This window comes from Anser cygnoides, chromosome 5 (genome assembly GCF_040182565.1).
Source record: "Anser cygnoides isolate HZ-2024a breed goose chromosome 5, Taihu_goose_T2T_genome, whole genome shotgun sequence".
In the NCBI taxonomy this organism is placed as follows: domain Eukaryota; kingdom Metazoa; phylum Chordata; class Aves; order Anseriformes; family Anatidae; genus Anser; species Anser cygnoides.
In genome coordinates this window covers 28009409-28025543 of record NC_089877.1, presented here as the reverse complement: position 1 = coordinate 28025543, position 16135 = coordinate 28009409, and the positions used below count along the sequence as shown (strand labels likewise).

Below are 16135 nucleotides of genomic sequence, written 5' to 3'. Positions count from 1 at the left end.
ACCTGCCCTGAACACTTTTTGAAATCTTCCCAAATTTGGCTGCTGTGGGACATGCACATTGAGGTCCCTGGGCACGTGGTGAGGGAGGTGCGTGGCCCAGGTGTTAGCCCAGGTGAAATCCAGCAGAGGCACACAGGACAAAACACAGCCTTGATTTTTAACTAGCTGCCCTCTGAAAGTCTTTAAGTTAAAGGCACGCGTGCTTTAAGCTGGGCACCTGCCACATGGAGGCACACTTGGCGCATTTAAACACTCAAATTTCTATGCCTATATAGGATCTCTCCTGGGAGATTATTATACGTATTTCAACAAGCCTGCAAGATTTCAGCAGATAACATACGTGGAAACCCGGAGTTTCGGGACCTGCTTTAAAACACCCTCCTGAAAAGCCGCCGCGCCCACAGGGGGCTCCCGTCACGGGGCGGCGCCGGGAGCAGCCCGGCACGCCCGCGACACACCCCGACAAAATGGCGGCCCTCGCTGCCGCGGTAGCCACGTGATGGCGGAGGCGGGAGCTCGGCCCCCCGGTGTGCCCGGTGGCTGGCGGCGGGGCTGTGCGGCTCTCCGCGCCGCCCGGGCTGGGCTGGGCTTTCACGCAGGGACGTAGGGGGGCTGTCGGCTCCCTGAGGCTCGAGTGCCCTATGTCCCGGGACTCACCGACAGGCTGCTTTTCGCTGAGGGGCAGCTGGGGTGCGGCGGGAGCCCGCCGTCGGGAGAGCGGGCAGCATGAGCGCCGGCAGCGCTAGCGGGCTGCCCGCGGGGGGACGGGCGCTCTGCCTCGCTCTACACGGAGCTACCGAGGGGGCAGCGGGGCAGCGGAGCGGGCGCTCCGCCGGCTCGCCCGGAGCGCGCTGAGGGAGCGAGAAGCATGGGACGGCTAACGGCAGGGGACAGCCCGCTGTATCTCCTCCTCTCCTCTCCCGGCGGCAATGACTCGCGGGGTGGCGGCATGACGAGCCGAGCCCGCTTCCCGGGACGCAGCAACGCGGCGAGCGGACCAGCCGGGGCTCCCTCCGCCGCCGCGCCGCCTCGCCCGAGCGCCCCGCTGGCTCACTGACGGGCGGCATGGCGTGGAGCGGCAACGGCAGCGCGGCGAACGGCGGCGGGCACGGCGAGGAGCGGGGCTACCGGCACTTCGCCACCGCCGCCCAGGTCGTCATCTTCGTGGGCGCTCTGCTGGGTGAGTACGAGCCGTGGGGTAAGGCAGGTTGGTGCTGCTTGGCAGGCAGCGAGCCGGGTTTCAGTAAGACGCTACGGCTTGGTCACTGGAAGCTGGCACTGGAAATGGTGAGGCTTCCCACACGAGGCTTGACAGAGAACGTCTCCAGTTCGTGCAGGTGATTTCAGTAGGACTTTGCTGATGATCCTTATTATCAAGGATTTGTTTTTGTCTGGTTTTGAGTAATGTTAAAATCAATTTATGCGTTTGTTCTAATTCATTCTAATATTGATTTCTTCTTGGCAATATTTCATAGCACGTTGCTACTTTCTAAAATATATGGTGATCGTTGTCTTGGAACACCATTGAGCTCCAGGCTTGGTCAGTGATGGACTTACCTGTTATTACTGTCAATCATTGAATCATTTTGCTTAGGTTATTCCTCTGTCCAGGGGGGATAAGTGTGGTTCTTCTGTGTGTGTGTTTTTTTTTTTTTTTTTTTTTGAGCATAGGTAGTATGTGAAAACAGCCCTCTGGTGTGTCGCATGGTGTCTGGTATAAAATGATAGCCAGCAAATAGTGAGATTAATGAGCCTGTTCCCAATACATATGGTCAACAGCGTCCTAAAAGCTACAAGATTAGGTGAAAAAAGTCAGAACTTGAGTTCTTGTTCTCTGTCTTCTGGGTTTTCAGCCTTAAGAACTGATCCAAAGCCCTTTGGATCATATGTCCAGGCTTACTTTCATGACAATAGCTTGCTACGGACACACTCCTATAATTAGGCCTTCAGTAGCTTGAAGTTTTTATAACAAAATGAAGAAAACAACACAAACCCAATCCAAACAAAGCCTTAAATTTAACAAGACTTACCGTAAGTCATGGTTTGGCACTCCTGCAGTTTGCTTTCAAGAGGTGGGCTGTCTTGATTAGGACCTGCCGTAAGGGGCTTATCTGCTGATCATTTGGTGGGGAGGCTGATGAAGCTTCCAGGTAGCTTCTCCAGGCCTATTGTAGAGCAAAACCAGAGAGGAAATCATGGTAAATTTTTTTTTAAGTCTGAAAACGCAGTAGTCCAATAACAAATGTTGGGCCTTGTGAACTTGCAGTGATAGAAACCAATTTTAACTATTTTTTTTTGAAACTGACCTCTTTTTCTGTCTCTGCTGTGCTGAAACACTACTTTAATAACACAACATTATTGTAACAGCTGAAAACCTTAGTCTTTAAAAATGTTTTTCTGTAGCATCTGTATGAATCTACTGTTATTCCATACTTACTGAATGGAAAGAAAGCCACAAGGAAGTTGCAGCCCTGATCTCCAGAAAGACTGATTTCTGTGTGTGCGTACTCAACTGTCATATTTGCCAGAAGTTTTGCCAGATTGTGATTGTCAGTTGTGAGAGAGACGTACACCATTTTTCTCCCCCATTTGAGACCTGTGGGGAGACTTGTAACAAAAGGAGAAATTCCTGCATTAGCTTTCATTGTGTTTTGAAAAGACAGTGCTATAGTGAGTGTTTCATGGTATCAGTTTGACTTTGTCCTTAACAGTTCCTTTTACAATATATTGAAAACACATCCTTGAGTGTTTATTTATTTTAGGTAGTAATGACAATAATACTGGTTTCTAGAATTCTGTGCATCTTTGAAGGTAACTACATAATTGTCACAAACTTGCCAAAGTTTGAAACTGTATATGACCTGTATATGTAAGAGGATCTAACCAGTAGGACCAACCAAAATTACCAAAAGAGGCTAATAGTCTGTTATAGCAGACTTTTTTCCTATTTTTTCTCCTAATTTATAGAAAGTTTTTATTACTAAAAACTTAGGATTTCTTAAAGAAACAGATTATTGCATGTTTGGAATGGACAAAACAATTATTGGTGTAAAAATCACCAGTTTAGAGCAGTTAGAGATGAGTTGTTCAGGGAAGTTGGTCATGGATTACTGATTTAATTAAGATGCAAGTACAATGTTCTTGAGACTGAGTTTGTTTGCACAAGCTTGCTGCTGTTCCTCTTCTTCTGCATGTGTGGAAGTTCTTGATGAGCAAACTACCAATGATTTTAGTATTCAAGGCCCGAGAAATAAAATGGGTGAAATCTGCATCTTTGAACCCAGCTGGTACTACCTATGATGCGCTCATTTGGCTGCAACCTACTGCGAGGTTTCAGTACAGGATGAGAAGTTTGGTGGATGGAGGAATTCAGTCAATTTATAGTTCCTGATTGGTGTCTCAGTTTACTTCTATGCAGGAAAGATTTGCCATATTTTCAAGGCTTACAAGCCATTTCTGTCTGTGATGCTTGGCTGGACACATGAACTGGTGAGTTCTTCTGGGGAACTTTTGTACATATCGGTGAACTTGGCAAATGTACAAGGTGAGGTATAAAGTATGTAAAGGACTAGAAGGCCTTGTAAATGTTATCTTCCTGTGCAGCTGGTAATGATGGTGCTCATAGTAATGGCATTTCCTAGCCTTTGAGCCATCAACTCTGAGCGGGGCTGGAATAAAACAGTTAAAACACTTGCCACTTCCATTTCTCATTCTGCTGTTTGAACTGTACTTGGATCAGGGAGTGCAAGGCATCTTGTTGTGGTGGTTTTTACCTTGCTAAGCATCTGAACTCGACCACAACTGCGCTCTCACTGACCTAGTACACTTGTAGAAAAGTATACAGGTGTGGACACCTGCTGAGCATCACCAGGAGAACTAGGAAAAGACCCATGCTCTCATTACTACTTTACTTTTCTAATCTATGTGTACTTCTTCCTCCCTGAGATGAAGAGATGGTGTGCCTTAGGAATTTGTGAATGACGAATACATACATAGAGATGTGTTTCTGGTGTGGTGTTAGGATAACTGCAGGTATGGTAGGATTAAAGCTGTTCATTCTAGAAGAAGTTGTAGGAGAATATAGAAACGTAGGAGAATGTAGAAAATAATTATGCTGCTTCTGTTCAACTTTCTAATATGACTGACTGTATTTTGGATAGCTAAGTTCCCCCAATTGGCTTAGCAAAGGGAAGGCTAATGGGATGAATTTCTATGTGTCTGTGTAATGCAGCAACTTTCATTATGTCAAATATGAAGTACTGGTGGCAGGCAGCAATGGAAAGAACTTGCTGGTTTTGCTCTGGAATGATGCAGCTGGGAGCAGCGTGATGTGAGAAGCAACACATACGGTCAGTACTGATTCCCTTCAGTTGGCTTAATCCTATGCCGTAAACACATCAAGAGACACAACCTTTGTGTGTCCTAACTTGTTTTGAAAGGATGTAGAAGAAATTAATGGCAGAACAAGAATGGTAGAGATTTGCTTGGAGATGGATCTGTGCAGGATTTGTGGAAGTGGGGCAAGCAATTCACTCTGTGGTTCCCTGCATATTCTGCCCGACTCAAGCTAGATTGTTTCTTACTGCCTGGTAAGAACTGTGGGAGGCTTTGTTTTGCCTAAACTGCATTTCAGGGCAGTTCCCCCTTCTCGTATGACCAAATAGATATAGCCAAGATAACAGTCAAGTTTACGCGTGGACTTGCATTCATGGCTATACTGGTGAGGGTCCCTAGCTGACAAATTGAGCTGGCCGCTATTGTTGGTGGTGTTCTTGTGAAGTTGATAGAAAGAAGGATAAAATGAAACTTAGATTTTGAACTAGCACCTTGTCAAATTACTAGAGTTTTGAGGGTGGAGACCATGTTCTTGGTCCTCTCATGAGTAATTTGCACGTTTCACATAAGAAATGAAGTGTGCAGTGTAAAAGTAAGAGCACCCATTTTCAACACTTTCAAGCTGCTCTTCAGGCAAAAATTAAAGTTCCTGACTCTCAAAGTTTTTCAAGTTGCCTTCAGTAAAAAGGAGTAGTAGTTTCTGTATGCTGTGGAGGCTTTTTTTTGTTTTGCACATTACCCTGTTTGTCTCGCTGGATTCTTCCAGCGTCTTTCTGCTGGTTGTCCGCTTCATGATGTTGTTCTGCTGCCTATTACACTAATGTGAAGAGTGCTGTCAGTGATACAAATCGATAACAAAAGCTTGTTTTTTCATTAAGTCTCCTACTCTTTGAGCAGGAATAAAGTTCTGATTGGGATCTTTTTCTTTAAATCAAAAAAAAAGAAACATGGTGAGTTCTGCTGATCTTGTAGGGCATGATTTGGAAAGAGGACTGACAAAGTAGCATTCCAGTGGTAGAGAGGGAAAGCTTTAGTCTTCCTATGTCCATGGGATGTTGGTTCCTCTTGCTAGAGAATAGTTGGTCTTCAGCTCTCATATAACTTGTTGGAATTGTAATGTCTGTGACCCAGAGCAAGGCAGGGTGCTGATGATAGGAAATATCAGATAAGAAAAATGCAGATAGGAAAACACATCTCTTGCTGTGCTGACTCGTCTGTTCCTTGGCCTTGTATGGATGAGGCTTGTTCTCTCACGTCACACTAAGAAACGGCTTAAGTTCAGGAACTTTCAAGGGGAGAATGTTTCTTGTTGCCTACAGCTGCGGAGAAGACGAGGATTTGTCTGGCTGAGGTGAACAGCTCAGGAGAGTGAGACCGCTCGCTTCTGCCATTGAGACTGTGTCTGGCTGTGCATCTAGACCTGGTGGTGGAGAGCACTGCTGGGCTATCAGCAGATAAGGGATGGATGAGAGGGCTGAAAGGTGAAGAAATCTTCAACACTTGAGAAGCATGTTGGGCAGCAGTTCTGTTAAATTGCCCTAGTAAAGCATTTCTTGGTTGGTGTTTATTTCCCCCCTTCTGAGACCTGTGTAACCTGGCTACATTCTAGATTTTCTTGTTTGTTCTCTTGCCTTGAAGACCATGTAGTGGGATGGGGGCATACCTCAGGCTGTTTGGACTTCTAATATACACAGCGTGCTGGGAGGCTTAACTACAGTGTGGTAAGATTGCAGCTAGTCCTGAAATACGTTTCAGTAATGCAGAGCAGACAGCCTGCAAAGGGGAGTCACAGGTGGTGTTGGTGGCACTCATGGACCGCCTGCATTTGGAAGAAAGAGAGGCTTCAGATCTCTCAGGCTGAAGTCAAAGCTGTGGAGCAAAATGTATAGATTGCTTCCCATTAAACTTAGGAATTTAAATTTTTATCTTGATTTTTTTAAAATATATTTTTCCTGCCGCCACCCCCCTTCAGCATGAAAAGAAAGCAACAAAAAGATCTAGTATATTCTTGGCTGTTATTCAAGAATGAATGAACAATTCATGAAAATAGAGTATTTGAACAAGGTAACCGTGGGGAAAAACTAGCCATTTATGTTTAGGAGAATGTGGAGTTACAGCTTTTACCCCTGTGGCTGTCACTCCTTTGAAAAAAGGATGCACGTGGACAGTGACTTCTAAGTAGTTGACAACTGCTGAATGGCAGATCGAAGATACCTAAAGATACCTTTTATCCCTCCCTCTCCCTCCTTCCCCTCCTCGTTTTAAAGGTTCAAGGTGACATAGGGCTTCTTTTCAAAACAGGTAAGCTTTTAATAGCTTCCTTTAATACAAGAGGATTCTTGAGATCAGATTTGCAGTGAATACAGGAACAAAGCAACGTTGCTCTGTAAAGCACGTTTATCTCTTGCCATTAGAGGCAGGCAGCCTGCAGGGACTGACTATAACTCCAGCACAGCAGCCAGACCTTTCAGAGAGGGAGAGGGAGCATTGCTTCACGGCTCCAGCTGGGAGAGGTCGCTGGAGGTGGCTGTGACTGCTGCAGTTGAGCGCTGGCAGTGGGATTTTCTTACAGTTCACTTATTTACATACAGATCTGCGTATCTTATAACTGCAGTTAAATGGCTGAGCTAATGACTTGTGCTTTTACTGAGTGAGCCATGCTTGTAGCTCAATGCTCTTACTGTTGGGCTTAGGTGAGATTATATCTCATTGTCAGGGTTTGTAGTTTTATTCTTTTCATATTCCCCACATCTGAGGGTCTTTCTATGATCCTGAGATTGAGGCTGTTCACAATTTTCATGTTAGTTTTGTAGATAAAACTGCATGAATTTCTTCTCTTAAAAAATTATCCGCCCATTTTCCTGAGGATTTCCCAGGAGCTGTTTGGCTCCAGGCTCTCCCTGCCCTTGAAACTGATTTTCATTTCCCTGCCTTGACATCTGTGCAAAGCAGATACAAAATTAAAATTTTATGGCACCTGATTTGTGAAGACGTGTTTCCTTTTGGGGATACAATCCTAAATTGACTGGCAGTCTAGGCAATGCATTTAAAGCAAATGTGTAGTAGCATAAGGAATAAACAGTTGTCCGGAATATCTGTGAGGTTTGTCACAAGCATCTTCTGTAAAGAACAAAGCTGGGAGTCTTGCAGTAAAGAATATTGCAGGTACACAAATAAGGGCTAGACGGAATTAACCTTTAAAGAAAGAGGCATGTCTGCAATAGCTCCAGCAAAAATTTGTATTCCTGCCTTCAAAATGGGTATAATAATTAAAAAAAAAAAAAGGGCATGAAAGGTTCAGGCATGGGGAAGATGTTTTGTTTCTACTGGGGTTGCTCTTGGGAAAGCTGGTATTGTTTCTGGATGAGATTTCCAAACGAAGTAGTTTGTGTAGATTGACTTGGTTGATCAGATGAAATAGTTAAAGTTTGCCAAAGTAAAAAGGGTCTGAAAAGCAAATCTAATAAGGAGCATCAGGCAACGATATGAGTGGTAATACTTGCATGTGATAGTAATTACTTTGTCATAACATATTACTGCAATGTTATGACATAATTTTCTTCTGCATTTTCCTGAGTGGTTCCAAGCCCCAGACACAATGGACCCTGCAGCAGTAAGTCCGGTTCAGGCTGCACCCTTGGTAAAGTCTGTGTGGAACAGGTTCTGTGCTTCTGCTTTTTGCGTGTTGTCAGGTGAGCTGCTAAGCAATTTTCTATGGAAGAAAAAACAGATTTGGGACGCGGGTGAAGAAGAGGGATTGCGTGAGCTGCTGCAGCCCCTGTTGCTATGGAGAGCTTTCTTGTGCGCTTCAGTGGGGATGCTGCCTCTGGCTCCGGCTGAGGGACTGCTCGGGTAGCTCTGCCATGCTTTGAAAAAACTTTTTGGGAAAAAACACAACTATTTGCACCAAAATCTGTGGGATGTAGTGATTTATACCTGTAATGCAAGTGCCTGATACTCTGGTGATGCTGTATGCTGGAGTGTTCCTCAAATGTCTGCTGGGGGGCTAGGCTGTGTCTTCAGACATCACTTGTATTCAGGATGTTAAACTGTTCCCTAGTCAGGGGGAAAATGACTGAGATCAGTCGTTTTGTAGTCCCCATGTGAGCACTTCAGTGACAGCTATGAACCAGAGCTGTTTGACTAAGCAACTGGATTGTCATGTTTTGCTTTTCACTGTGAGTTGCATTTGCTCAAATGTCAGGCAGTGTATCACTGCTGTGCCACCTGACAGTTCTGAACTTCAGTGGAAGTTGAGGAAAACCAAGGCTTTGTATTGGATATTATGGGCAGTAATTTACTACTTCAGGCATTAACCTGTGCATGGCTTCCTGACTTTTGAAAGACATTAAAATATACAAATACAACATTTTATTTTAGCTTGTGTCCTTCTTGTATTAGCAGGTAGAAAAAGACTGCTTTTCAATAAGCAGCATAATGAATTTTAAGAAATTTTACTCTATTTTCTTTTCCAGGATTGCAGAGGTAGCCCTTGCTGTCTATTGTAATGTTCTATGTATCACATTCTAGAGTCAAATGAAACTATCAGTGTTGTTATAATTTTGCATCACTAGAATTGGTTGTTGTTTTTTTTTCCAAGACAGCTTGTCTTTTCCAGTTTTGCTATCCCCAGGTAGTGAGTGGATTTAGATTCTTTCAAAGCAAGTCAGTTATTCCATTATTAAATCTGGTTGGATCAATGAGTGGACCCAAGCAGCTAGCTTGCAAGTCCCTAGTAGTCGTTTGTATCATCTATTTGGCAAAAGAAGGGACGCGCACATTTTCTGGTATTGTTCTATCTTTAAGCTGGAGGTATGTGACCAGCTGGCACTTAGGAAGAATTATAAATGGCGTTAGTTGTGTTACTGATCTCGTCCAATAGGCCTGGAGTTGAGCAGGCACTGTGAGCATTTGAATGAGGTTAAAACATAATTCTTTTTTTTCAGGATTTTTTTGTCATTTTTTTGTTTTGTGGGATGTTGGAGGGGAAAAAAGTGAGTTTGCTACTTACTGGCAGCGTTCTTCAAGGTCTAAGAAATTGTATAGTTTTCTACCACTCTGAAAAATTGCTGTTAAGTGTTTAGGTGCTGCTGAATCCCAGAGGCTGATGGAGGTGAGTGAGGCTGCTGCTGCTCCATGTCCTTGTGTCCATAGCAAGGCTGAATACTTATTCCCAAGAGACACATGTGTGTGTGTACATACGTACACAGAAAATGCAGCCTTCTTGCAAACAAAAGAGCACCAACAGCTTCGTCCTCTTCCCTTCTCTGGGTGGTCAGGATGAAAACCTGCTACTGGAAATACATTGATCCCTTCAGCAGCTGGTATTAGGCAACCAGTCCACCCAGTAGCTGGACCACAATCTTCTGGTATCCCATTTCCAGCACAGATGTGTGCACCTGTAGGCTGGTCTCTCCAGTAGCTGGCCCAGCACGATGACCCCCAGATCCTAAGGTCTCTCCAGTAGCTGGGTTGGACCTCCTGGTCTGATAGTAGCTAGCTCAGACCCCTCAAGAGGCAATTTGAAGTATGTGGCCCAGGCTTACAGCCACACCAGTACTTGCCTTCCAAGCGTCTTAACCTGCTCTCTCACACTGATTGTATGTGTATCCGTGGGAATATCAATGTGAAGAGTCTTATAGATAAAAGTGAATTTTATATACATCCTTTATATATTTAAGAAAAAATTCTCAAATGATCAGAATAATGTTTTGTTTTCTTGTACTTTTTCTGTCATCCCTCCCATCACAGAACTTATACATGACTGCATTTTGGGGCATGCAGTGTAGATTGTGACTGAGGTAACAGCTGAATTGGGCATCCAGAGACTTGGGACTTCTCTGTGTTAGGTTTCCTGTACTTGCTCTTTCAGTATCTGACAAGGAGGTAGTTTTCAAAATGCTGTGAGAGTGGGCTAGATACTGCTAGGAAGTTTGAAAATGACAGTAATAGCAGAGAAACAACTATTGTATTGTACCTCTTTCCATCTCACAGCTGATTACATACTATCCCTGTAGCAAGTACAGCCTCTTGCTTTCCTAATAGTGCTGTTACATTTTCATTATCTTTAAATTCGGTTTAGTTGCTGAAAGCAGGGACAAGGAACAGTGCCCTGTAGCCAGCCAGCTTCTATAGAAACACTGCAATAAGGAGAATAACTTGTACTGGAGGACTGCCTGGAGAAGAAATCATATAACCTCTCATAGCGAGGCATTAGGTCAGCCAGACAATGCAAATGGCAATTATGGTAGTAACAAGCAGAAGGGAAGGGAAGCTGAAGTAGCGGTAGCAGGGAATGCTTTAATTTTCTTATTCCCTGCTCATGGTCCTTTGCTGTCGGTGGGGATTGCTGGGAGATTGTTGTGGACTGCTGCTGTTTGAAATGCTTTATTACTTGTAATTTCCATCACTGCAATTTACATTCTCCACCCTGAATAGTCTGACATGCTTCCTGGCAAATAGAGTCCTTCTGTTCACCCAGTTCTCTTGGGGGTGTGTGTAATTTTTTGTAATTTATAAACGTAATTTAGTCTGCTTTTTCTACTGCCTTTGACTTATATGTTTGTCAAAGCAATTTCATGCATGCACTCAACAATTACTTCCAGAAGACTGATAAAATATGAAGCAGTTTTGCTTTTCCTGTTGCCTCTTGTATCTTCCTCTGTGCATCTTTTGCCACTTGGCTCATGTTCAGACTCCAGCAGGCTTTATTTTTGTTGTGTGTCTGTGTGTATGACATAACTGGATCACTTCTGTGATACTATAGAACAACAAAGTCAGTCTTACAAAGGTCTAAAATTTTCTACTGCTAATGCATGAATGAATTGGAAAAGGTAAAAAAAAAAAAAATTGAGGTAGAGTTTTCTTTGTTGTTGTTGGAATTTACTATCTGTATATCTAAGAAGTATCTATAACAAGAGTGTGGTCTGGCTTGCCTTTTCTCTTTTTTTTGTATTGGGTGTTCTTCCTCTTAACCTTTTCAGGGGAACATCAGCTACAGCCCCCTTGGGACTGTCAGTCTCAGTCAGGTGTTTCTCTGTGCCTTTTGGCTTTCCCCAGCTTTTGAATACCATCCTGCGATTTTCATAGAATCATAGAAAAATTAAGGTTGGAAAAGACCTTCAAGATCATCTGGTCCAACCATTCCCCCACCACCACTGTCACCCACTAAACCATGTCCCTAAGCACCACATCCAACCTTTCCTTGAACACCCCCAGGGACGGTGACTCCACTGCTTCCCTGGGCAACCTGTCCCAATGCCTGACTGCTCTTTCTAAGAAGGAATGTGTCCTAATTGTTTTAACTGTTGAAGAGTAGTGCTCTTTGTCCAACTGTTTTAATGGTTGAAGAATAGGGGCATGACATTTCCGTTTTTCTACTCACCACAGACATTGCCTGTCAGGACTTTTCAGCTATGATGGAGAGAGGCTTGGCAACTCCATCAGCCAGTTCCCTCAGGACCCTGGGATTCATGTCATCAGGTCCCACAGATTTGTACCTGTTTAGATTCATCAGGTGGTCTTGAATGTGCTCTTCACTTACGGTGGGTGGGACTTTGATCCCCCAGCCTCCATCTATGGGTTCAGGGAAATGAAAGACTTGAAGCCTGTCTACCAGTGCAGACGGAGGAAAAGAAGTTGCTGAGTACCTCAGCCTTCTCCATGTCTGTTGTTACCAATTACTCAGATATAGAAACTCACTCTTAATATAAGAAATTAGCCACCTACAATCGCTTACATGCTATTATTTTCACCCCTCGGTCTATTTTAACAAATGTTAAAGGTGCATGGTGGCCCCTGGGGACTCCTCTTGTCACCTCAATGCAGCAGCCTGAAGGAAGCTGGGTTTTCTCTTGTGCTCTTCCTCGAGGCTCTGTGCAGAAGGGCTGTCACCTCTTGCACAAGGGCTGGCGGATGGGAAAGAAGCACTCACACAACCCCCGAGAATCGGCAAGAGTTCTTTATTGCCGGGTGTTTGGTGGCTCCAAGCTAATGCTTGGGATGGAGCCTGAGCGATGACGAGTAGGGAGCTCGCCGGGCCCTGCTGCGAAGCTGTTGGTGTGGCCTGATGGCACAGAGCAAAGACCTGCCGGGGTAGTCCCAGGTCTGGTGTGGCCGAGGTGGATCCACTTCCATGGTTTCCTCTGCCTCTTCTTGTGGACCCACCTCCATGGGCTCCACGGTGTTAGGCAGGAGGACGAGCCAGTCCTTGCCTGGGACTGCCCACATGGGATGCCTCCCATCAGGTATGTTTTCCGGCCAGGGTGCTGAACCAGGGGGTCGCCCAGTTCCACGTTTAGGCCCCATGCCGCTGTCCAGTTCATTTCCAGGCACGGATTCAGTGCTGCCGTCTGTTTTATGGCCACGGCTGGGTCCCACGCTGTATTCTGGCCGACAGGCACGCCTTGGCTCCCCACGGCTCCCCGCCTCACGCTCCCGCCTTCGCTCCACACCACCACTGCACCGCTGGTTAGGCCCAGGCCCCCTGCTGCTGTAGGTTTGAGGGGCCGGCCTGTTCCCTGCATCGCTGCGGTGCCAATGATATCGCTGATAAGTGTCCTTGGGCCGGGCACCAGACGTCCCCCAGGCACTGGTGTCTTTTGTGCCGGAGGTGCTGTCCCTCTGCCCATGACACATCTTCCTCTTGTTAGCTGCCATCCTTCTCGGTGCTTCCTCAGACCGCTTTGCTGTCCTCACACCGAGGAGGGCTGCTGCTCGCCTTGCTCCTTCTCTAGCCTTCTTCCTGCCGCGTACGCTGGCTCTCAGAGGACCGAGTAGCTGAGCAAGTGGTGGGCCAGCTGCAGGGGGGCCTGTTTTATAGGGCCCGGGGTGAAGGCGGGGCAGCGGTGGCCACTGTGACCTCAGCAAGCCTCTGTGATACCCAGCATGAGTGGCCCAAAGGCAGCTGTGCTGGGAGCGGCCTGGAAGATACCCTCACGCGGAGGAAGGAGGAGGGTTGGGGGGGCTGAGGGCCCCTTTTCTGGGGCTGGCTCCCCCAGGCCATTTGGCTTGCCAGAGAGAAAGGCTGCCCCATGCAATGCTGCCTCAACCCATTTTTCTTCAGATCTCCAAGGATTAGAATCTCTTGTTAACAAAAGAAATTACATGTACTGGATTATTTCGTGTATTGTTAACAGACCTTGTGAATTTTCCACTGGATCTATTAATATTTTCAACTTCAACCATGCAGGCATCTGCAAATTTCATCACAAAGCTGTTTTCCTTTCCTTTGCGTTAGGAGGCTACTCAAATTCAGCTCTAATGCTGTTCTTTCCAGTACTGCAGTCACTTTTCAATTGCATTTTGTTCTGCCATCCGTTACAATTTCACATTCCAGTTATTGCCCCAAATACATACATACCAGAGCAGCACAGTAAAAACAAAAAACAAACAAAAAACCAGTAGTGCCCAGCCTTCCAAACTTCAGTGCGATTCATAAGAAGTCGAATTAGATTATGACCGACATTTCCACAAGCTAAACAACTTGGAGAGCTGCACTTTTTAACAAACAAGGCCTCACCAAACTTTCTGGCAAGCTCCCCAACTAAAATAATGCATACTAAGTAAAAGCTGAAAAATGTATGCACTCTACTTTTAGTCAGCTTAAATACTATTTTCCGTACTTGTGCTCAATTAGTAGCAGCATTATAACAGTTTAAAAAATATCAAAAGTAAATAACTGATATTATGCAAAACATCTAGACATCAATAATTCTGAGTATAGCACATCATGTTCAAGTTTGTTACAATGATTTTAATTCCTTGGCCAAATATTATGTTTGGAAAAATATTTTAAGGATTAATTACTTAATGCAGGGTTTTAAAAACCAAGAAATTAGAAGCCTGCGAGTCTGTTTTGGTTAAGGTACAGCCTGTTGTCTTTTACAGGTTTGTCTTGTCCCAAAAGGTACCCCATGTCTTCATGCATCTAAAATCCCCCCTAAATGTCACCATCCCATTCATGCAAGGAGACTGTAGATCGCTGCCTGCCTCTCTGGCTTAGCATGCAGAGCTGGCCATCTCTCCAGGAAGGCGGTGATGAAAGTCCTGGGCTTCAGGATACTGCTTGGTCACCTGAATGTAGTCTCTAGAGCGTCCCTCCAGCGCTTCCCTCTGTGGGTGGTACAGGGCTGCAACCTTTGACACATCCCCTGTTCTTCCTCAGGAGGTTTTCACCTTCTCTCTGCCCCTGAGAGGTAAGAACTCTTTCTCTTGGTTGTTTAGTTCAGCCATTCCCACCTGAAGAGAGCGAGGCACAGGATCTCCTGCCCCTCAGCCGGCAACTGACTGTGCATGCTGCTAGCCCCAAACTTGCCGGCCTCTCCTGTTTCCCACTGTTCTTCCTCCTGCTTTTCACAGGCAAAATTGTGGTGCAGCATGCCCTTTCTGATTGCCCTTTGTTTATTTTCCACCACAGAGAGATGAGCATTTACCCCGTTTTGTTTGGAGTGCTGAAGTACTCTGATGGTTGGATGTAGCATCCATCTTGGTTTTTTGCAGTTACACCTTGTCTCTGTCTTTTGCAGGTTAAGTCTGGGACACTGCATGTATATGTACAGTAACACTGTGTGACTGCTAATCATCAGGAAATTATGGTGGGATGTTGCCACTTATGCTTCTTTTGCATGTCCATATTCTTTTTGGAGCTCGTATTTTAGAAGTCCCTATTTTGCTCACTTCACCCAAGCACTGTGTTAATAAAAAAAAAAAAGGAACATTGCAAGGAACACCATGTACAGGTCAGTAGAATTGCTATAATACTTGCAGAAAAAGCTGCAGAACCCAGCAATATATTACAGAATGTTCTTTTATTGCACTTATAAAAAATTTTTATCTATTATCCTTATTTTCATCCAGTGCAGTTCTCTAATGTTCATGCTAGATTTGGTGGAGTTCAGTATTCTGTGCCTGCAATTTAATTTGAGGAAAGAAATGAATTGCCACCAGACTAAAAATTTCTGAGTGTATCAGACCTTTATAAAGGGCAGCAAAGGCATCATTTTTCTTTCCAGTTTTTACAATATGGTCAGCAAAAGAAAGGAATCTGGTTAAAGGAGATCCTGAAGCACCTAGGCAATTGGCAGACTGATCCTGCATGTGGAACCAGCCTCTGGAGACTTATTTTGGTTATTTTAAGCACTTAGGAAAGTAAAATTGCCCTTCAGGTTCTAAAGGAGCTGAAAAGCACTGAACTACTGTTTGGATTGTGTTTCTCTGGTAGTTTGTTACAAACTAATGTGGACAGATCTGAGTAAGTAGCTATCTCAGAATGCTTTATATTGGCTCTAATCCAGCTGTTACGAGCTGCTTGCTTTGAGACCAAAATGCAAATTACAAAGTCAAATACATTCCTGTGGGGTGGTGCTCAAAATGAAGAAAGTACATGTGGAAATGTACAGGAAGGGAAAATAGAGACCTAGAGCTTATAATATTTAAGTACATCGCTGATAAGCGGTCTCTTCCTTCATGTAGCACCATGTGCAGAACTACCAAAGCTGGTAGCTGTTTGCATAGCTGTCCATTAATACCAGTACAATTATGTGCATCTCAGCATCACTGATGAAGTGGCATAAGTCTCCACGTTTTATTTTTCAGAGAGCAGATAACTTTGTAGTCCCAAGAATCTTCATTAAATGGGAAATTCCTTGCTTTTTGTTCGGGGGGCAGAGGGAGAGCTGCTGAACGAGGGGAAGAAAGCTGCTGTCTGTGGGGCTTCCCTGTGGGTGGAGGGGCGGGCAGGCTTTGGCTTGGCTTCAGCCTTCTCTCAAGGCCATCCTTTTATATATTGTGCAGTCATATC

General features: G+C 44.9%; 1 protein-coding gene across 4 annotated transcripts in view; it reads left to right on the top strand.

The window, feature by feature from the left end:
• Positions 1–400: 400 nt before the first annotated feature.
• Positions 401–16135, top strand: part of GPR176 (G protein-coupled receptor 176) — a 38394-nt gene continuing 22659 nt past the window's right edge. The window contains exons 1-2 of one of the 4 annotated variants that reach the window (XM_066998559.1): positions 401–1180; positions 7923–8027. In XM_066998559.1, the coding sequence (XP_066854660.1) occupies positions 1066–1180; positions 7923–8027 (220 nt within the window). In that variant the 5' untranslated portion in view covers positions 401–1065. Of the gene's footprint in view, positions 1181–5951; positions 6057–7922; positions 8028–14190; positions 15075–16135 lie in introns of those variants that run through there. The other 3 variants (XM_048080660.2, XM_048080661.2, XM_048080659.2) reach the window with 3 other exon arrangements.